Here is a 23,231-nt window from a genome sequence, read left to right as displayed (position 1 = left end):
TTGTATTCCATCTGTGTGCGGGATGTTTGTGTAGAGAGCCTCTACATCCATGGTGGCTAGGATGGTGTTTTCTGGAAGGTCACCAATGCATTTTGGTTCCTCAGGAAATCAGTGGTGTCACGGAGATAGCTGGGAGAGCTGGTGGCATAGGGTCTGAGTAAAGAGTCCACATATCCTTCAGTGAGAGTGCCAATGCCTGAGATGATGGGGCGTCCAAGATTTCCGGGTTTGTGGATCTTGGACAGTAGATAGAATAACCCCGGTCAGGGCTCTAAGGGTATGTTGATTTGTTCCGGCGTTAGTGTAAGGAGTGTCCTGAGTAGATGGTACAGTTTCTTAGTGTATTCCTCAATGGGATCTGAGGGAAGTGGCCTGTAGAATTTGGTATTGGAGAGTTGTCTGGCGGGCTCCTTTCGGTAGTCAGACCTGTTCATGACGACAACAGCACCTCCTTTATCAGCCTCTTTGATTATACATGAAATATATGGCAGAATGTGGGTAAAACAGACCTGGAGACATACAATTCTCCTCCAGGGAGTTCAGTCACAAATGTAATTAACACATTTTTTTGATGAGCGTCATCAGCATGGAAGCACGTCCTCTGGAACCGTGGCCGAAGCATGAAGGGGCATACAAATGTTGAACATATCTGTCACGTAAATACCTTGCAATGCTGACTACAGAAGTCCCATGTGACTGCCTCTTCTCACTTTCTAGTGACATTGGAAATAAGAAGTCGGCAGCATTATCTCCCAGACATGTAAACAAACTTGAAAACAAACTAGCATTTGGCTGAACAAGCAGCAGGACTGAGTGGACTTGTAGGCTCTGAAGTTTTGCATTGTTTTGCTTTTGAGTGCAGTTATGTAACACAAAAATGGCATTTGTAAGTTCAACTTTCACAGTAAAGAGATTGCACTACAGTACTTGTATGAGGTGAATTGAAAAATACTATTTCATTTGTTTTTTTACAGTGCAAATATTTGTAATCAGAAAAATATACAGTGAGCACTGAACACTTTGTATTCTGTATTGTAATTGAAATCAATATATTTGAAAATGTAGCAAACATCTAAAATTATTTAATTAAATGGTATTCTATTATTGTGCAAGCATGTGATGAATTGCAATTAACTTTTTTAAGTGCTCAACAGCCCTAAAATAGAGCTCTAGCTACTTCAGAAACAAAACAAAAAAAGTCAGCCCATTATGGGGGGCTTTTTCTAGCAATACAACAGCAATTGGGTTCTCAACTCCTCCAGACGGTTATTAGCTGCTAGGATATGACCTCACCATCAGCAACTATTTCTCATCTCATACTGGTGTAAAAATGGATTTTGCTGTGTTATTGCTAAATCAGACATTTAACTGACAAAGATACTTAATTTTTGCAGACAAGACCACCAACCAAATATTTCTGACTTTGTGGTAGTAGCATTCATTCTTTGCACATTTTTAACATAAATGGATTTAAGGAATATTGTGAAGAATAATTTGGAGACCGATTACATTCAATAACTACTGTTTCCTGAGAAACATACAACCTCAACCATTTGTATCTAAGTCAAATTTCTCATGAAAGGCCACAGTAGTTAACTATTCTACAAAATCTGTTACATAGAGTATGAGTATGTAAACTGAGTTTTTACTTTATTTAACTTACTATGGAGTTTCTTCTCTTCTAATTTCACAAGCGTAATTCCTAATAAACTCTCTTAATACTGTTACATTCTTATCCTGATCTAGATTTCCAAGCATACAAGAGTTTTAGGCTGTAAACTCTTTGAGGCAGAAACTGTCTTCTTTGTCTTGCACCATGCCACGCATATGGTTAGCATTAAACAAATTTACAACAATGGAATCAGATAAAAACATCACTCTGAAATACGCTTTATTTAGTGCATTACTTTGAATATCTTGCCAGCTTCCTTTCTAGTTTCTGAAAATAAATTAGTGAAATATTCTTGTCTAGTACAAGCCATAAAAATCGTATTTAATGAACTATGTCCATTGAACCCAAGGCAGCTGGGATTTGCTTCAGTCACAAAACAGCTGGGCGATTGGAGGAGTGGTTCATTCTAAAAGCATCTAGAAAGGTGTTTTTCTTTAGGTGCTGAACTGCTTTAATGTGGATCATTTTGAATGTTATTGCTATTAGAAATGAGGTTTTAGAATATGAGCAAGAAGCAGTCTGCACAGGGATGCCTATGTTCCAAATGCCATTAAGTGATATAGTCTCAGCATGACATTTGTCAAGCCTCTTTCTCTGTTAAGAGTTAATGGATCCATTTTTAAAATGACTTGCTCTCCAACCACCCTTCTTAATAGGAATGCAAGAAAAGATGGTTACTTACTTCTTGTAAGTGTTGTTCACGTCCATTCCAACTAGGTGTGCGCACGTCGCGTGCATGGATGTCAGAAACTTTTTCCCTTAGCAGCTCCCATCAGGACAGCAGGGGAGCCCCCTAGAGTGGCACCCTTATCGCTGTGTATATAGTACCCTGCCGGCCCAACCTCCTTTTGGCTTCTTCTTGCCATAGACTCTGACAGAGGCGAGGGGGGTAGGTATTGTAATGGACGTGAACAACACGTCTTGAAGAACAGTTACGAGAGGCAAGTAACTGTCTTTTCTTCTTCGAGTGATTGTTCATGTCCATTCCAATTAGGTGACTTCCACGCTTACCACTGGAGGAGGGTAGGAGTCACGGAACAACTGGTTGAAGGACAGCTCTGCCAACTGATGCATTATCCCTGTCCTATTGGTTGACAGCATACTGAGCTGTAAATGTGTGCACTGAAGACCAGGTGGCTGCCCTGCAGATCTCCTAGATGGGGATCTGTGCCAGAAAGGCAATTGAAGATGCTTGCGCTCTGGTCGAATGGGCCATAATCACTGGAGCTGGAAACTTGGCCAGCTCTTAGCACGTGCGAATGCAGTCTGTGATCCAGGACGATACGTGTTGTGCAGAGACTGGAAGGCCCTTCATTCTATCGGCTATGGCAATGAACAATTGGGTTGATTTGCGGAAAGGTTTGGTGCGCTCTATGTAGAATGCTAAGGCTCTTCGAACATCCAGCATGTGCAGGCTGCGGCGTCTCGGGCATGTGTAGGGTTTTGGAAAGAACATAGTCAAGCAAATGTCCTGTCCCATGTGGAACTGGGAGACCACCTTGGGGAGGAATTTGGGGTGCAGTCTAAGCTTCACCTTGTCCTTATGAAACACTGCAAGGGGGTTCATAAGTGAGAGCTCTCACTTCGGACACCCTCCGTGCTGATGTAATGGCCACCAGGAAAGCTACCTTCCAAGAAAGGTAGAGGAGGGAACAAGTGGTTAGGGGCTCAAATGGTGGGCTCATGAGTTTGGAGAGGACCAGGTTTGGGTTCCAGGTTGGGACTGACGGGCGAGAATACGGGAACACTCTCTCCAGCCCTTTAAGGAATCGCCCCACTATGGGGATTTGAGAACCCCGAGCGTCCAGACTCCCCTGGATGGAAAGCTGAAATGGCCACCAGGTGAACACTGATGGACGAAAGGGACAGACTTTGTTGCTTAAGGTGTGGGAGGTAGTCTAAAATAACCAGGATAGAAACCTGAGTGGTTGCAGACGCTTGGGTTCACACCAGCAGGAAAACCTTTTCCACACTGCCAGGTAGGTAACCCTAGTGGAAGGTTTCCTACTACTGAGGAGAATCTGTCTCACTGACTGAGAACACTGGTCCTCCATGGGACTTAGCCACGAAGTTTCCAAGTCATGAGATGTAGAGACTGTAGGTTTGGGTGGAGAAGGCACCTGTGGTCCTGCGTGATCAGATCTGGGTAGAGAGGCAGGGCTATCTGTGTATGCATCCCTAGCGATTTCAGGGGGGCCCTAGAGTCCCTAAGGCCATGCAGCCTGATGTCTGTTTGCTCCAAGAAAAGGCCCAAGCCCTCAAAGAGGAGGTCTTGAAAGGAGGCCCTATGTCTGAAGCCATGCTGAACGTCGCATGACTACCTGAGGCAATGGCTTTAGCCGCAGAGTCGGCTGAATCAAGGGAGGCTTCCAGCAAAGTCTTGGCTACTGCCTTTCCTTCCTCAATTAACGCAGCAAACTCTGAGTACAAGTTATGGGGCAGGTGATCCTTAAACTTGTCCAAGAATTGAAGTTATGTCTATTAAGGATTGCCTGCTGGTTGGCTATACGTAGGTGTAGGCCCCTGGATGAATAGACCTTTCTACCAAAGAGGTCCAGATGCTTGGTCTCTTTGGCCTCTGGGGCAGAGGCTTGTTGGCCTTGGTGTTCCTTTTTGTTGACTGCTGAAACAACCAGGGAGCAGGGAGTTGGACGGCAAAACAGGAACTCATGGCCCTTCGATAGGGTGAAGTATTTCCTTTTCCCCCCCTGGCCATCGGCGTAAGGGAGGCTGCGGTTTGCCATATAGTGTTGTAATTTGTCTGTATGATCTTTTTAAGAGGAAGTGCTACTCTAGAGAGACACTTGGGAGACAGGATGTCCACCATCAGATCCTTCTGTTTGACTGTTTCTTCCGCCTTGAGGCCCATATTGAGGATGATTCTGCGGAGCAACTCCTGGTGAGCCCTGTGGTCGATTGGTGGCAGTCCTGAGACTGATGTAACCGCCACCGCCTCATCTGGGGAAGAGAAGGATATGAGTTGCTGCTGGTTGCCCTCATCCAGACCCTCTTGTGGGTCTCCATAGGCCTGGGTTACAGCAGGTGTCAGCCCTATTGGGCACTGATGAGGTGTCGTATTGCTTGGTACCGCCGCTGGCACTGGGCCTGCTGTCACCAGTTGCTCTTGGGGATCCGATGGCGGCCTGGAGAGAGTGGCCTCTCTTGCCATTCATGTGTGCCTGTGTGGTAACCTGGAATGGTGTCGCATGGAATGCCCAGACCTGGACGCTCTGCAGATGGTGCCCTGTTCCTGATGGTAAGTCCATCGGATCCAGAAGGGCCACTGTCCCAGAGGAGACCACTGTGGCTGCCAAGCTGAATGGGACTCTGCTGGCTACTGTCGGGTGCCTGCTATAGCTGGAGCAACTGGAGTAAGCCTCAGAGCTGGAGGATGCTGATGGAGAGGACCAGGAGAACCTTAAGCAGCTGTAGGATGTTGTGAGGTGCGGGCCAGGGAGCAGTGCCTGGTTGACCGGGATCACAAACGGTACTAGGAGTCTTAGGACCTGGACCTCTCACTCGGAGCCGGTGAGGTTGCTGGAGCTGCGGTCTAGTGCCAGGTGACTAATGGCGTCTTGGAATGGCATCTAGACATCGATGCAGACACCATGGGTACATTGGCCGCCGGTGCCGTAACCTCTCGCTGAGTCGCGGGTGCCGGGGAGTAGCAGAACACCAAACTCGAACGAGAACAGTGTCGTGAGCAGTGCTGAGACGCTGACCTCGAGCAGCACGCCATTGCTGGTTTCCCTCTGGATGGCACCCTCTTGGGCAGCGCTAGAGGCTTCTCCCTACATGGGAAAGGATTTGGCGCTAACAGCTCAATGAGATCTTTCGCTGCCTCAAAGTGTCTGGCATGGAGGGGTGTTCCAGGACCTCCTCCAGACATTCATCAGGACTGAACTCGCTGGGTGTCAGACTCAATGGGGCCTGTGGCACTAGAGTCGACAGTGCTGGTTCTTAGCTCAGGCCCACAACCTGTCTTTGTGTGCCGGGAGCCTCTCTGAGTGTCTTGGTAGCTCTTCCGCACCGACTAAGCGTCACAAGAAAGAGGAAAGAGGGCACTCTCCCCGAAGAGATTAACCGGTGCTGAGGTTGGTTGTCCCGCCTCGGTGCCGGCAATTTTCAGCCCTTTTAAAACACTTGCTCTAATGGTGGCTGTTACCTTGTTTGACCTCTTTAGAGAAGCAGAATTATGATAGAATTGACACCTTTTGCTGGATTGCACACAGATGCCAGGGCACTTCACACCGAGGAAGCCAGGTCTGGGGTGCCAGTGGCTGTACCACAGCTTCCATGAGCAACTGCTTAAGGCAAAAGTCTCTTTCTTTCTTAGTGTATGGTTTGAAGGCTCTGCAGATATTGCAGCACTCTGCCTGATGAGCCTCTCCCAGACACCTGAGACAGGAGTCATGGGGGTCGCCGTTAGGCAGAGACTTGTAGTGCGTAGCACAAGCTTTGAAACCCTGGGCTTGGGGCAAGCCCTGCAGCCCAAGTTTGGTGCTGGAATTAGCTTCTAGACAAGTGAACACAATGGTATTTAACTATCTGATATCTATCTAAGAACAACTCTAACTAGAAGACTGAAAGGCTAAGGGATCACTCACAAGCGAGAAAGAATGTTCCAACGCCGCCACGGACGGTAAGAGGGAACTGAAAGGGGGTCGGGTCAGTAGGTACTATATACATTGCCATAAAGGAGCCACTCTAGAGGGCTCCCCTCTCGTCCTGATGGGAGCTGCTAAGAAAAAAAGTTTCCAACATCCGTGTATGCAACACGCATGCACACCTAACTGGAATGGACGTGAACAATCACTCGAAGAAGAAGTGTGACTTACTCGCCATCACAAAGTGTCTTGTCAAAGTTCTTGATTCTAAGTTGACTGGCCTGTGGGGGGGGGGAGGGGGGAGAAAAGACTACCCTCTAGAAACTTAACAAAAGGTGTCAATTCTATCAATTCTGCTTCTCTAAAGAGATCAAACAAGGCAACAACCACCATTAGAGCAAGTGTTAAAAGGTAACTGTTTGGCTCTACAACAGCTTGAAAAATGCTGGAACAAAGAATGCTACTCTAAAAACAGTCAGCTCTAGGAAATTATTTAGCTTTAACTGAGATTATGCCATCAGGCAATGAGTTTAATAGACACCACAATAACAAGAAAATCATTCCCCTTTCTGAAGCAAGTATAAATGGACAAAGAGCGATTTCCATATATGAAATGATCAAGTGATCATGATTAATGCCCAAAATGTACTCAAAGAACAGCCTACTGAAGAAACTACATGAAGAAAGCTAGCAACTAAACTCATCCCCAATCTTCCATCTTCTGCTTATCTGGACTTTACCACTTCTTTATCAAGTCACTAATTATCTTAATCTACTACTGACTTGCATCAGAGGCTTTTAATTCTTCACAAGAGTTTCATTCACTGTTTTGTTTCAAACATTTATGACTGTCTGTACATGCCTGAGTATACTATAACCACTAAATCATACAATCCATCATTTCTTTGTCACTATTCTAGACATCAAATCCTGTGAGAATGTGCTTAACACAAAGGTCACTTTGAAAGTTGACGAGAGACATGAATAAAAAATAAAACATTTAGTTAAATCCTTCAAAGCAATGAGGCTGCCATTACCCATTACATCTTAGAAAAAGTTTTTCAGCTACTTCTCAGGTACTCACATGAGACCACACATGGTAGTTTAATTGCAGGCACAGGAAAAACAGAATCAGTGCCCAAATTCAGCCATTATCTGTACTTTCAAAAACTATCATTTTCCTGGTCCGTATTCTTTACAGCCCTTACTAGGCTGTGGGCTTGGCTTAGTGGCCATATTTCCATCTGTGACCCACAAATATAGCTCTGCTCAATGGGCTCACTGCATGTGCTAGAAATTGACCAGAGCATGACATATTACCCACCTGTTAACACAACTCTTCCCTCAATAAAGAGGGCTTAAGCATTACCTACTATCATTTCTCATGAAGTTTAAGAAAATTAAAAGGAGATGAAAGACCCTACTAAAAAGAGCAGCTGAGCTGAGTCATGGTGGCTAACAGGGTCCTTATCTGGACAAAAATAATATGATTCTTAATTTTGTATTTGGTGCCTACATACCATCTTGAAGTATTAAAAATGTGCATATAGGTAGGCATTGGATAGACATTTTAACCATAGGCATATACATTCTTCAGATGCATTAGCCTTACATGTCAGGTAGTAACTAGGGCAAATAACTACGGAAAGGATGAAAGATGGAATTAACACTAAAAAAAAGTTTGCTTTAAAATGGCTGGTAGCTGTGAGGAATCAGGGCCTGCAGCAGACTAGTCTCTAGGAAGACTCATCAACACAACTGGCCTGCAGCAGGCTGCCAGATTAGCCACGCAACCTGAATGGCTGCAGAGGTCAGCAGGCTGGCTCTTAGCGATGCTTCTTGACTGGCTGCAGAGGTCAACTCAAGCCAGAAGCAGCTCACTGCCTTCTCAAAGCTCATAAAAGCCACTGTTTCTGCTCCTGCATTACCTTGATCTTGCTGATCCAGCCTTACCTCTGTCCTGTCCCTGCCTTGAATCCCTCCTGGCCTGCTACCCTGCTTGCTCCAGTTTCTGACCTTTGGTTTGACCCTTGGCCCTGACTTCTGATTATAGATGCTGGCTCAAAACCTGGTCCTGGTACCCAGTTTCTGCCTTCTGATTTGACCTTCACTTTGGCGCCCAATGACTGACTATGATTGTGACCACTAGGCCTTCTGTCCGCTCCAGCCACTAATCTAGACTGCTCTCATTCTAGTCAGTTGACACATTGAGAAGCCCTCGAATTGGGGCCAGCGGCTCTCAGTGCTAGCACTGACCCTACTGAGGCCCCAGTGGAACTGGCAGATGCCATCAAGAACCTGCAGTCGCAAGTAACCACCCTCTAATCGCAGACTGTGGCCCTTTAGGCACAGATTGCTCTGCTGGCTTCTCCTGCTCCACCCCTCCCTGAGCTGAAGATTCTACTGCCCAACAAATCTGATGGAGACTGGGACAAGTTTTGGGGATTCTTGCACTAACGTCAGCTCCTGTTTCTCCTATGCCCCCTAACCATTCCCCACAGACCAGACCTGTGTGGGACTCATCATAAATTTGTTGACGAGGGGAGCCTTGGCCTGGTCTTCCCCACTCCTAGAACACTCCAACCCCCTCTTGCAACAATTAGAGGAGTTCATTCAAGCTATGTCCATCATCTTTGGTGATCCCAAATGGGTGCAGACCAACAAGACAACCCTTTAGACCTTATGGCAGGAGGCCGGCCTGTAGCCACATACACGGGAGGGGAGGGGGCGGGAATAATTCAGTGGTTTGAACATTGGCCAGCTAAACCTAGGGTTGTGAGTTCAATCCTTGGGGGCCACTTACGGGTCTGGGGCAAAAATCAGTACTTGGTCCTGCTAGTGAAGACAGGAAGCTGGACTCAATGACTTTTCAAGGTCCCTTCCAGTTCTAGGAGATAGGTATATCACCAATTATTAATTTTTAATTTTATTTACTGCTGAATTTCGTTGTTTGGTTTCTGACACTAGATGGAATGACATGGCACAGCACCACCATTTCCACTTGGGGTTAAATGAGGAGGTGATGGAGGAGCTTTCCCAGGTGGAGCTTCCATCCAGTTTGGACAGCCTGATTGAACTGTGCATCAAAATCCAGGATCACCGTGCAACGTGGCATCCTGAGCGTACCTCAATTTTCCAGAAGCTGCCATCTCCCAGGCCTCTGACACCCCAGGCACATGGGTCTTCCTTGGCATCAGAGCTCATGCAGGCAAACGAGGTTCACTTGCACCTCTCCAACTCGGACAAGCACCAACTCTAGGCTTTAAGCTTTACCTATATTGCAAGGGAACCAGCCATCTTGCTTTGATGTGTCCAGTGACGACTCAGGCAGAACCAGAGCCAGAAAATGCCAGATCCCCAGCTCCACACAGATTTCAGGCTGCTAATACACAATTTCTTCTCCTTCTTCAAAATTATGAGTGACATTATCTAAACAGAATAACTTCTTTTGTAGCAAATCACCCATTTAACAATGATGCTTTCCATCATGTGTGCAAATTAAGCTGTCTGGGTCTATCAAATACTGTAAGGTAATTTTTAAAGTTTTCTCTTGGTTGAATGATCCAGTGGAATCAGAGAGTTCAATTTTACATACGGTTACAGACATCTTATGGAGGAAATTACTACACCTACTTCTCAGCCTGATGATTTGCTTAATGAGAAAAAAGGTACAATACCTTGAACATTCCTGTGAAAGGAAAAAAAAAGGCTGGAGGAGGAGAAACAAAAGCCTACAATTAGATAGAAGAGACAAAAATCTCATCAGGCAGAAATTAGTTCACACATCTTTTACGTTCATAGTTAGTTTGCTCTAGGATATAAAATGTCACTTGACCCGTTAACCTGACTGTGCCACCTCTTACAAATTACACCACACGAAATCAAATGCAAGTCAAAAAAATACGTCTGCAGCAGGTCATATCTAAAGGAAACAGGTTGGGAGAAGGGGGAACAGAATCTCTCTCTTCCCTCCACCTGCCCCAAGAGTCTGGGCAGTCTCATTATTGCAGGTGCTCCAACAAAAGTATAGCCAATATTTTCAACACATGGTCCAAAAATCATTCATTTATTCACTGAAAGTTTAAAGAAACATTTTTTCTGTTTATTTGCATGTGCGTATATTTTGCGATTATGTATTTTGGTTACATTAAGAACGGTTTCATATCAGTGCAGGAGCAGTTTAATGTCTACACAATTCTAATATCATTGTTTCTCTGAATTCTCCCTTTATTGCAACCCCACAATAGTAACTGACAAAAATCTGCACATAATTCTGAAAGGAACTCGCCTATGTTTAACTTCTCATGGTAGAGTAAACATATAAAAGCTTTAATTAGGTCCTTGGAATTCCACAATAGTTCTCCAAACATCCATGAATGTTTTTGTTAGTACTGCATTAAGAATTCCTTACCTATGTTGCTCACTGAACAGAAATATAAAATTACCACCAGAGATTGCAAAAACACATTCACAAATATATTACAGCATAGAGACCACTCTGCTGGCACACAGGATTTTATTAAACACACACTCCCACCTGTGACCCTGTTCAGCTAAAATTCTCCACATGACAGTTCAGCATGAGTCTACAGAAGTCATTGCTGGATCATTTATAAAATTCCATGCAGAAGCCGTACTTGTACTTGTCAGTCCTGTACTCTGTATACCCTTTATCACCACCCGTAACACTTTGCTTTTTTGTAGATTTGTTTTCACTGGTTATAGAATTTCCCTCAGTTTTGATTTTTGGAACAAAATATCAATTTTAATGCATGATTGCAGTTTTTGCTGCATTATTTAATATTTCTAAAATTAGTTGTCAGAGTTTTATAGTCTGATGTAACTCTCATGCTTATTGTTCTAAACTAATTGTGGACTGGCAACATATAAAAGTCTTCAACAAGAACATCTTTCAACCCACTGACGCGGAGAAACTTTCCTAAACAAACACATTTATCATTCAAATCCATTCCCTTCACAGCTAATCTCAATGTATGATCACCACCACCAGGTGAAACTATTTTCAACAAATACCTGTTTCAATTGGTAAACCTCTGCGGTAAATCCCTAAAAGTATTACTCTTAATATGACTTATCAAGCCCTGCTCTTGTAAGCCTACCATCTTTCCTCAATGAAGTTTATAAATTGACCACCAAAAGCAGGGACAGTGTCATAAGAACATAAGAATGGCCATACTGAGTCAGATCAAAGGTCAATCCAGTAGGAATGTGAACCTAACGTGTAATGATCAAGTGATCTCTCTCCAGTCATCCATCTCCACCCTCTGACAAACAGAGGCTAGGGACACCATTCCTTATCCATCCTGGCTAATAGCCATTAATGGACTTAACCTCCATGAATTTATCTAGTTCTCTTTTAAACTCCTTCACAACCTCCTCAGGCAAGGAGTTCCACAGGTTGACTGTGCGCTGTGTGAAGAACTTCCTTTTATTTGTTTTAAACCTGCTGCCCATTATACATATGGATAATGTATTTTCTTAATATGGATAAGCCATATTTTATTCAGAAAATTGAACCACAAGAAAGTAAATATTTAGCAATTTACAGTGAAATGTGTATAGAGCTGCATATTTTTAATTAAAATCAAGCTATTGTGTAGGTTGTGAAACGGCTAAAACACACTGCTGGACTGGTTTTGAAAATTATGGCGCAATGACTTATTATACACATTTTTATTCCATGCACTTATCTTAACAGGAAATTATTTAGTAAGTAACATTGCAAAAATTTTCTATTTTCTTGGTTTCCACACTTGGTGCACAATCAAGCTGCAAGGACTTTGACAAATGCTCCACAGTAAAAGCTATAACATAATATAATAAAGATCAATACTTACTACTTATATGTTTCTGAACGAATATATTCAAAAACATGAGACACTCCCAGCTGGAACTGATCTGCTATAGGGGTAACCCAGGGATTGTTCTCTGCTTTGAAGACTTGTTTTTGACCAGTCAAATCCAAATTACCTGAAAGGGATTAAACAAAAGGGCATGTGAAAAGGAGATCTCTTATCCTAGACAAATTACTCACTGTATAAAATTATTTTCATTCTCTGAGTCTGACTAAGCAGTTAAAACAAATGCCAATTTTTTCAGGCTTAATATGAGGAAGAGGCGGGCATATTAGCTCCTGCCATACTATATAATATGGATGTAGAGCCAAATTCCACCCTATTTACGTCATTGGTGTTGGAGTCCTCACAATTTGGCCCAATGAATTTTAAATTTAATCCTACTATATTTCACATTTATTCATCAAAATAAGTTTTAAAAACAGGACTTAATAATGCATAGGCCCTGAGCTGACCTTCTGCACAGGAGAGAAATTTCACTTGTTTAGCACTACTACAGCAACAGGTGTGAGATTAGAACTTGAGACGCCCCAATTCCCAGTTCACTACTTATTTTTTCAGATGACACTAACTATTTGGGGGCATAAAAGGACCTGCTAATTTATACCATTAAAAATAACCTTGACATTGACGGAGGACTCCACAGCAGTATTCCTGGTCACACTGCTTAGCAGGAATGAACAATGGCAACACTTTTTTCCATAAGTAGGGCCCAATGGTGCAGGTTATTTCTGATATCACTACTATAAGTCCAAGTCTAATGAAAAATCTCCAGCTGGTGTTTTTCCAATACTTTAGCTTGTGCAACACCCTACAGCTTATGCTGGTTATAGCCATCAGTCCAGAATACAGAAATTCATACCTATAACTTGCCAGTATGGCTATTTTGATAACAAGACTTGAGATTTATTAGAAGTGTCATTGATTTTTCTTTTCCTAAGTTCTCCCTCCAGAAAGGTAGAGAAGTACACCCCCAACTAAGATTCCTCATAAGGAAACATTATGCTATACTCCAGTTTTATACTGAGTCATTCTCCTAGCTATACAAATCATTATTTGCATTCCCTAAATTCACTGTTCACATATACATTTAAAATTGCAACAACATTTTGTAACATTATGGATGTCATGATCAGGGAATATAAAAACAGCTGTGAAGGTAAAAAACTGTTGTAGATGAAGTGGGAAAATAAAAAAAATAGCATTTTTCATCCAACCTAACTATGCAGTGTAGCCTGATTTGGGGTGTGTTAGTAATGTTTAGGCCTGCAGATCTCTTGCCTTACAGCCAAACTTATTTTTAATATAAATCTATAAGCCTATTACATCAAATATTCAAATTTATAAGAAAAGATATATTTACACAAACAAGCAGATTAATTCTTAGGGCTACAGTAGCTTAAAATTAAAGCATCAAGCCTGGAAGGCCAGCCTAACCGAGCTGTTACCTCTATATTGAGTAAACATGTGCTTATTTTTCAAATTAACGCCATTTGTATATCTAGAGTGAATGTGTACATATGGATGTAATAGCATCTACAAGCTGTCTCTTGGCTGGCTCAGTTAAAACCTTAATCCTTAATGCAGCTCTCTCTGTGAAAAAGGGCTATCGTAATTAGAGTAAAGCTAGGCCATTATACTGTGTGAAAAGATGACACTTGTTGATAGGCCAATATGAGACAAGTTACCATTACCTCGGCAAAGCTCATCTGTCAGCTGTCTGAGATCTGTTCTGTTTTTAAGTAATAACATGTAGGAAGCATTTGGCCCCTCTGTCAGTCAGGCAGCAATTGCCCTAACTGCCTTATGCTTCGGTGCTTCTAGTGAGGAGCCTCACACCTACCTCCTTATTAGAGGACTCAGCAGCATGTGTGTTTTAACAAGGATCAGGCAGCAGGATTAAGCACTGTGACAAAGAGAACCTAATAAGATAGAATCTACGCTGGCTGGCTCACAGACACAGATTCACATTATTCAGTTTTAAGGCGCAGGCCACTAGGGAAGCAAGTCAGCACTGTGATTACCAGTAACCCTCTGACCAATGCTACTATGAAGATCATACATCACTCAGAGGCTTATTCTGCAATTGCAAATTGGATTTTCCCATTTTATTACCTGCAAAAGAACCACATACATTTCTCTCTAAAGCCATCAACACGAGTGCTCACTTACAATTATAATTCTGTAAGCAGTACATCATGATAAAACAATCAATCAGTGTACAACTTATATAAAACAGTTAAATTCAGGAAGACAAATTTGGCCCCATTATAGGGCAAATGCAATTTTGCTTACGGAAGTGGACTATACATTTCCAAAAATCTCACCAGAAAGGTCCTTAGTTGAGCATTCCAGTACCAAGTTGGTTCAGTAAATTACTGTCCATATTAAATAACCAGGGGGAATGCTGCCTGAAACTCTCACCTCCTCACTCTTGTGTTCCTGCTGTAGATTCTTAACATCATACAGATCATTTACATTGAACCAATTTAAAGGAATGACATTCTGCTGAAACCAAAGAGGTCTTACAGAAAAAGGAGGTTTCCTAAACAAAATTAATTTTTGATGCATACGTTAAAACAGGGACAGCTCTAGGACTTTTGCCACCCCAAGCAGGGCAGGACAGGCTGCCCTCCGCGGCTTGCCTGCTGGTCCCGCGGCTTCAGTGGATCTCCCGCAGGCATGCCTGTGGGAGGTCCACCGAAACCGCGGGACCAGCAGACCCTCTGCAGGCAAGCCGCGGAGGGAAGTCTGACTGCTGCCCTCGAGGTGCCAGCAGCGCGCCCCTCGCAGCTTGCCGCCCCAAGTACGCGCTTGGCATGCTCGGGCCTGGAGCCCCCCTGCATTATAAAGGGCATCACTCAATTTCCTTCTTCCTCTCACTTTGAAAAAAAAACAAACACCAACCAAAAAACAAAAAAAAGAGACCACATTTAGTTATTTCATGTTATGGAGGTTAGGGGTGGGGCATAATCTTAGTCAGAAGATTCAGTAAGCTCACGAGTCTATAGCTCCTATCATAAACAGATAATTAAGGGTTAATGTCTTTTTTACCTGTAAAGGGTTAAAAAGCTCAGTAAACCTGGCTGACACCTGACCAGAGGACCAATAGGGGGACAAGATACTTTCAAATTTTGGTGGTGGGAAGTCTTTTGTTTGTGCTCTTTGTGTTGTTGTTGTTCGCTCTCGGGACTGAGTGGGACGGGACATCAATCCATGCCCTCCAAATCTTTCTGAATCAGTCTCTCATGTTTCAAACTTGTAAGTAATTAGCCAGGCAAGGCGTGTTAGTCTTATGTTTGTTTTCTCAACTTGTAAATGTTTCTTTTTGCTGGAAGGATTTTATCTCTGTTTGCTGTAACTTTGAACCTAAGGCGGGTGGGGGCCCCTCTGGTCTATAGGAATCTGATTACCCTGGTAAAGCATTTTCCATCCTGATTTTACAGAGATAGAAAAGGTAAAAAACTTTCTTTAATTAAAAGCTCTCTTTTTAAGAACCTGGTAAATTTTTCCTTGTTTTAAAATCCAAGGGTTTTGGATCTGTGTTCACCAGGGAATTGGTGAAGTCCCTCAAGGCAACCCAGGGAGGGGACGAAGTTTTGGGGGAACAGAGAGTGCCCCAGACACTGGAATTCTGGGTGGTGGCAGTGTATACCAGATCTAAGCTAGTAATTAGGCTTAGAAGTGTCCATGCAGGTCCCCACATTTGTACCCATAAGTTTAGAGTGAGGAAAGAAACCCTGACAGCTCCAAACCAGGAATAAATTCCACCCTTACTGTGAAAGCTGAGGAGGAGTTTCCCTTGGGTTCGTTCCTGGCAGAAACAGGGCAGCTACTGCTGGGTAGGGGGAATGGGAGTTCAAATGTCACAGATTTTCTACTAAAGGATCCAGGAACCAACCATGCTGCTATAGAATGGGAACTAGTAACCCTCTCATGCTCAGGGCATTGAGCAGCAAGAGACCAGGTGTTCCCAAAGACAGTGAGTGAATCAAGGAGGTGGTGAAAGGATGGGGCGCTGAACATTAAAATCCCTACCCCAAAACAATACATCCACCACATAGAGAGGGGAGCCACAGCTAGCACATGAAACACAACAAGCAGACACAGGGGGTTGACTAGATCCATCCCATGCCCTCCTCCCGTTCTGAAATGGAGATGGAAGGAATGAGGGCAATGCACAGAATGCTTTCACCAAAAAGGGGATACAAGTTAGCAAGGAAGAAGCAATTTTCCTGATGCAAAAAATTGGACTTCTGGTAATACTACAAAAGTCACTCACAAACATATATAGGCAGGCTTGGGACGATTAGATTTTTTAAAAAATCTGTACATTTGGAAAGTGTCAATTTCATCACACACACAAACTGACCAAAACAGTATTTCCAAAGATGACAACTGAAATGTCTAGATAGGCAAAGTAAGGCATTCCAGTGATTTAGACTTCTGAATTAGGTTGGTTACAAACGGACTAGCGAATGAATAATAAAAATATGTACTGTCTGTCAATTTAAGGATATTTACTTTGTATATTTTGACATGGAATACTGACAATTTGTGTTTTAATGATTTATAAAGCTTTACTTTTTGAATCTCAATGTCTATTGTTCTTAAATAAATGTCTGACCCCCCCGCCACACGCACACACACACACAATTTCCCACAACAGTAAAAATTTAAAATAGATAGAAATATATGCTTAAAAAGGATCAATACCTGTCAAAAGCATAAAAACAAATATCAAATTCTGCCAAGCCTACAAATATGTGCATGGACCATGTCGCAGCCATAAATGTGTTTATACAGATTATGTTCACAGCTACAGTATTCGTGAGATCTTACTTCCCAGGGCAAGGGTATGTACCAAGTAAGGTTCAAAAGTGACACTGAAAATGGCTAGAAAGAATGGCCCTGACTCTGGGCCCTATTTTAGCAGTGCAAAGCAGTTAGAAAGTTGGCAGATTTGGTCCCCTGAACATTCCCCTTACATAAGGGAGGATTCCTCAACTGTTAGTGTTGACTCAGCAGCTCTTATGCCATCACCCCAGCACAGGGGGCACAAGCAGGAGAAAAGAGTCATGGCAGTTGTTCTCCTATGTGCATTTTCAAACCATACTGTACGCAGTATCCCAAAGACTTCAGGAAGTTTTGATACTGCTGTACTAAGAAGATTACATCAAATCTCTCTGATATTTTTAGCAAGTTAAACACAAAATTGCATCTGGTAAAAATCCAGTGCTGCAGAATGAATCACAAAAAGTAAGTGTTGGAGATTGCACTTATTTTTGTTTTGTTCTTTCCGACTACCTCAATCCATTTAAAAATACCTACACTTTATCAAAGAAAATTTAGTATTCCTGATATACTGCTATTATGGTGTAATACAACAGGCCTGTGATTCACTACTTCTGATTTACATTCATAGCTGAGAAACTGGAGTCAATGCTGTTACACTGGGACCTGGTTTACACTAGGAATTTACTTCAGTATAGCTATGTCTCTGAGGTGTGTGAAAAATCCATACTCCTGAGAGGTATCTATACCGACCTAAGCCCCAGCGTAGACCAGCACTAGGTCGACGGAAGAATTCTTCCGTTGACCTAGTTACTGTCTCTTGGGGAGGTGGATTACCTACACTGATGGGAGAAGCCCTCCCTTCAGCGTAGGTAGTGTCTACACTGAAGTGACACAGCTGTAGTGTTTTCAGTATAGACATGCGCTCATGTACATATAGTCTGAGAGGACAATGAGGTCAAATCTGTTTCTAAAATACAATAATGCCACTGCTGAACCTGCCCCTCAAATGCTTTTCAAATTATGAAATCTGAACACTTAAAAAAAGGATTTCCTTAAACTATACCTATGTACCCCATTTTACAGCCCAATTCACTTCCTGGTTGGCAGCAAATGAGGCCTGGTTCTCCATTTGCAATTTACAGCTTGTTAAAATTAGTGCAAAGTGGATGTAAAATTCTATCAAATAAGGATGATAACATTTGACATCCCTTTACACAGAGGTAAAAGACACAAGATTGAGGAGAATCAGGCCCCTGATTCTGATCTTACTTACAATGGTGTAAATCAAAAGTAACTTTAAAATAATTGAAGGATCAATGATTGCTGGCTTGATATCTGAGCAGCAGTGGCACAAATCTAACCAGCATGAGTGTGCCAACAGGCAGAGCTCCAGATGCTCTGCCTGAACTCTGTGGGAAGGAGAAGGGTCCCTTTCCTCTGCTTCTGCTCCTCCTCCATCTTTTAGGGCCTCAGAGTCAGTTTTTCAAATCCATGAGGGCGCTATGTGGCTCAAATCCGCGAGGATGACAGGAGGAGGGTGAAAATCCAGGCTCAGCAAAGTCAAGGAGGGAAAAGAGTGGAGCTGAAGGTGAAATAGGCAGCTGCTTTATTAGACCGCATGTACGATCAGTAAGAGGAACCTTCCTTGCTACGAGGAATACACTTTGTGGCATTCCTTATAATAAGTGGCCATTGTGTAAGTCTAGGACTTAACTCACCTCCATACTAAATAGTGTCTTGACCAGCCTTGGGTGAAACTCAGGGATTTCACCACTGAAATTAAAAAAAATGCTCTGCTGCTGCTAAGGCACCTCCATCTCAGGAATGCCCCTAAAAAAAGAGTTATAAACCCAAGGATTGTAAAGTAGAGACCCCCCCAGGGGCTAGAAAGTTTTAGGAAGGATACAGAAAGACCCAACAAATGGTAATATAGATAAAATAAGCTCTGATCAGGGAATTCATGCTGACCATCTGCATGAACAAAGGTGGTCATAAGTAAGTTACAATTTGGGCATGAGAGATAAATTGTAAAAAAAAGACTTGAGCAGGGAGGAGGAAACATGGAGGCAAGCGCATGATTGGTTAAATTTTGTTACTTAGGGGGTATTGGATAACGTGATAGGTTTAGTAGAGTTAAAGGTGGTGGCTAGTTTTACTTATATAATGTAAATGAAACACAACGCTCCTTGGGAACCATCTCCAGACTGCAGTTCAATATCAAGCTGTTATAACTCTCATCCCTTTGCATTACTGTGACACGCAGAGGCATCGCCAGGAAACCCCAGATGAGTGGATCTTGACTGGTTAGTATTGTCTCGTTGCTTTCTTGTGCACCTTCTGTTGACTGTATCCAGCAGTTGTCTGTTACCTTAGAGCAGTGTTTCCCAAACTTGGGATGCCGCTTGTGTAGGGAAAGCCCTTGATGGGCCAGGCCGGTTTGTTTACCTGCCACGTCTGCAGGTCCGGCCGATTGCGGCTCCCACTAGCCGCAGTTCGCTGTTCCAGGCCAATGGGAGCTGCTGGAAGTAGCGGCCAATACATCCCTTTGCCTGCACCACTTCCAGCAGCTCCCATTGGCCTGGAACAGTGAACTGCAGCCAGTGGGAGCCGCGATCGGCCGGACCTCCAGACGTGGCAGGTAAACAAACCGGCCTGGCCCATCAGGGGCTTTCCCTACACAAGTGGCATCCCAAGTTTGAAAACATTGCCTTAGAATAAACTCCTCAGAGCAAGGACTCTGCTTCTGTTCTGTGTTTGTACAGAACCTAGCACAGTGGAGTCCCAAGTCATGATTGGGACTTCCAGGCACTCTCAATACAAACAAGTTGAAGACCAAAAGCAGCACACATTTCCTACTCTATGAACTCCAAGGAGCATTTATACTACTTTAAAAATAATAGCTGTATTAAAGTATTTAAACAATTGTGACATTTTAGAAGTGAAAGCTAGTATTCTGCCTAGAAATGTACCCTGATTGAAATGCCGATTCAACAATTCTGCTTAATGGGTTTAAATTATCCCTAGTGAAGCACCATTATAACTCTATGGTTCTTACCAGGGATAATTTTTGGCTCTATACCACAATCTCGGTAACTTTTTTCTGTTTGCTCCCTCCCCTCACCACTCCTTCCCACTTTTCCTGCAATATGCTACTCTATTGTCCTCAAAATTAGCTCTTATGTGTTAAAACACAAATTTTTCTTATAGGTGGCATTAAGACTGAAATTTAAATGTTCTTTCCATTACAACTCAGAGGACACAATCTCTCTCTCTCTCATACACAAATGTGAGAAAATAAATTAATTTTATTTTTTTATTTAGATATAAATACCCCTGAATCCAATTTTATTAAAGGCTAAGTAAGGGATCAACCTACTACACAAAACCTAAACTTCAGTTATATGTAAAAATGTGTCTATCTCGGTTTGTTTTAGCTTTGCTTTACACTCTAGGCTTTATAATTTTTTATTACTTCAGTGTCATGTACTTTTCTTTCAATAGCAAGAGAGGAATTGGCATAAGTGAGGGGAGGAAGAAGTATCCTGAATACTATGTCATAAAATAGGTACTGAGATAATTAATCATGGATAATATGAATATTAAGTTCTGTTTAAAAAAAAACCCACCATAACTAGTTTGTATTTCAGGAAGTTTTATCAAGCAAGACTAATTTTTAAGCAAGCCTGAATATTTGCAGGTTGTGGATTAATAATTTATATTTACATGATGCTCTATTAAGGGTAAGAGCATCTCTGATTTGAAGTGCTCCCCTTTTGAAGGTTTAGTTACAGAAGAGATGGAGAAAGGTTATTATAAAGTAGTAATAAGACAGCTCTATGGAAAGATTCCTTCTACATAAACTGCGTGAGACTCAGTCTTTTCTGGTATTAGACAACCAAAATATTCAATATGATAAACAAACCTACAACTCCATGACATATGTCTAAAATATACATTGCTCGCTAATGAGCTTCTAGTCATTAAAAGAAAATACCACCTACTAAAAATGAAGTTAGATTGAAGCACCTCCAAAAGATGAGATGTGGAGAGATAACATATATTATTGTTATGCTTTTGTTATTTTGCTCCAAAAATCTTTTACTGCAGAAGTAACTGTCATTTGGATTCACCAACGTTTTGGAATAGGAGTGGACATAATTTCTGTTTAGCCTGAAATTTCCTCAAACTGACCTGAAATAAGGAAAAATAAATATGTTTATGGAAAATGGTTCAATTTTCAAAAACGAACAGAAATCACATCCTTGAAAAACTAACCAAACACTTCACACTGCTAGCTGTGGGAAAAGGGGAAAGATAAAGTATACCTATCTACCTCTTCTCCTGCAAAAAGGCAGGACATTTAGAAGAGGAGTTGATTATGGGCGACAGGTTCTTGAGACCCTACCCAGGACAGCAAGACATACTTTGGAAAGAGAAGTCTAAAATGATCAATCTGATATTCTAAAGGCTGAAACTAAACTGCATTTTCCAGTTACCACCAACTAGAGCAACACAAGCAAGAAGTTTACGAAACTGTACAGACATTTTGACAACTTTCCAGACTTAAATGAGAGAATGGTTTCAATGAACTAATTCAGCGGTTCTCAAACTTCATTGCATCGTGACCCCCTTCTGACAACAAAAACTACTACACGACACCAGGATGGAGGACTGAAGACTGAGCTTGCCTGAGGCCTACTGCCCCAAGTGGGGTTGGGAGGGAGGCAAAGCTGAAGCTTGAGACTTGCTGGGGCCCAGGGCCAACACCAGCCTTGGCAACTCCATTAAAATGGGGTCACAACCCACTTTGGGGTCCTGACCCACTTTGAGAACCCCTATTAACTAATTAATAGATTCATAGATTAATCCCAGAAGATCATCTAGTTTGTTGTCCTGTATATCACAAGCCATTCAATTTCACCCAGTTATCGCTGTATTGAGCCCAATAACTTGTATTTGATGAAGCATATCTAACAGAAAATAATCCAGTCTGGATCTGAAGACATCTACCACTTCCCTCCCTGTTAAAAATGTGCGCCTAATTTCTAATTTGAATTTGTCTGGTTTTAGCTTCCAACCAATGTTTTTTTTGTTGTGCTTTCTCCGTTAAATTAAAGAGCCTTTTACTACCTGGTATTTTCTCCCCAGGAAAGTACTTATATACTGTGATCAAGTCACCTCTCAATCTTCTTTTTGATAAACTAAACAGACTCAGCTCTAAATTTATTCTACTTAAATCTAGCCTATTTAACTCTTTTACTTGCACTTATAACACCTATTTTATTTGTGGAAAAAAACTCAGCCAAAAAGGCCAAGGAAGGAACATGCATGTCAATAGACTGCAATTTCAACCCTTGTATCCTGCAAGTCAACATAAAGTGACGTGCAGCAAACTGGCACAATTGCTAGTGTTGTTTCAGTTCTGTGGATAGAAAACCTGAGTCTCAAGCATTGTTCCACCTGAACTTTTCATAGGATTAAATTCACTTTGTTTTTAACACCTCTTTCAGATATTTATATGAAATTCAAACCTCATAATAAAGGTCAGCTGAAATCATGATACCAAAGCATAATGGAAAGTCAGGCATTAGGGGACTTCGCTGAAAAATGTGTCAAGGCTGAATATGGGCCTTGGAAAAAACAGAATGCATAAAATGAGCTGAACTTCTCCAGTATACAAAATTTCAGGCAATAAGTACAGGAGAAAAATGTAACTGAGCCAATCAGAAAAACTCAGGGTTCTGTACTTCAAGTCACTGGAAGACTGGTGACTCCAATTCTATTAGTTATGTCTCCAAGAAGAAGGGGAGAACCCTAATCAATTTCTACTACCAGATATATCCAACAAATCCAACCTTAGAGGAATGATTAGAGAATCACAAAACATTAGAATACATAGATAAAAGCCATGAAATTAGAACTTCATGCAGTACACAAGGTATCACATGACAAACATCGTGCTAATTACTTGTACTTTTAGATGACAAATCATGCTATTTAAACAGCCAAACTCCACCGCGCACATCCTTCAGGAGCAGGTACCAAGGCAACCATGCTGATGCCACTGTGTGGGTAGATAAGGAGAACTGGAGAAGAAACAGCATTGTGACAAGAATCCAAGAGATTCATCTGAATTTTCTTCTTTTTAAAGCTATCTAAAGAAAACTGAAGCCCTGGTAAATTCTGTTATCTGCCATTCATGGCGTTTAAGTGAAACAGAATTTTTTATTCAATGCAGATGTACAAAATAGTTTCAGTGATCTCATTGAATGGTCAAAT

At 42.2% G+C, this 23,231-nt stretch overlaps 1 protein-coding gene across 3 annotated transcripts in view; it reads right to left on the bottom strand.

The window, feature by feature from the left end:
• Positions 1–23,231, bottom strand: part of RSU1 (Ras suppressor protein 1) — a 207,760-nt gene that overhangs the window by 86,782 nt on the left and 97,747 nt on the right. For 2 of the 3 annotated variants that reach the window (XM_030550451.1, XM_030550450.1), the window contains one exon: positions 12,138–12,270. In XM_030550451.1, the coding sequence (XP_030406311.1) occupies positions 12,138–12,270 (133 nt within the window). Of the gene's footprint in view, positions 1–9,949; positions 9,968–12,137; positions 12,271–23,231 lie in introns of those variants that run through there. The other variant, XM_030550453.1, reaches the window with a different exon arrangement.

The sequence above is a fragment of the Gopherus evgoodei genome, chromosome 2 (genome assembly GCF_007399415.2).
Source record: "Gopherus evgoodei ecotype Sinaloan lineage chromosome 2, rGopEvg1_v1.p, whole genome shotgun sequence".
Taxonomy (NCBI): domain Eukaryota; kingdom Metazoa; phylum Chordata; order Testudines; family Testudinidae; genus Gopherus; species Gopherus evgoodei.
The sequence above is the reverse complement of the archived record's forward strand: the minus strand, read 5'-3'. Positions and strand labels throughout refer to the sequence as shown.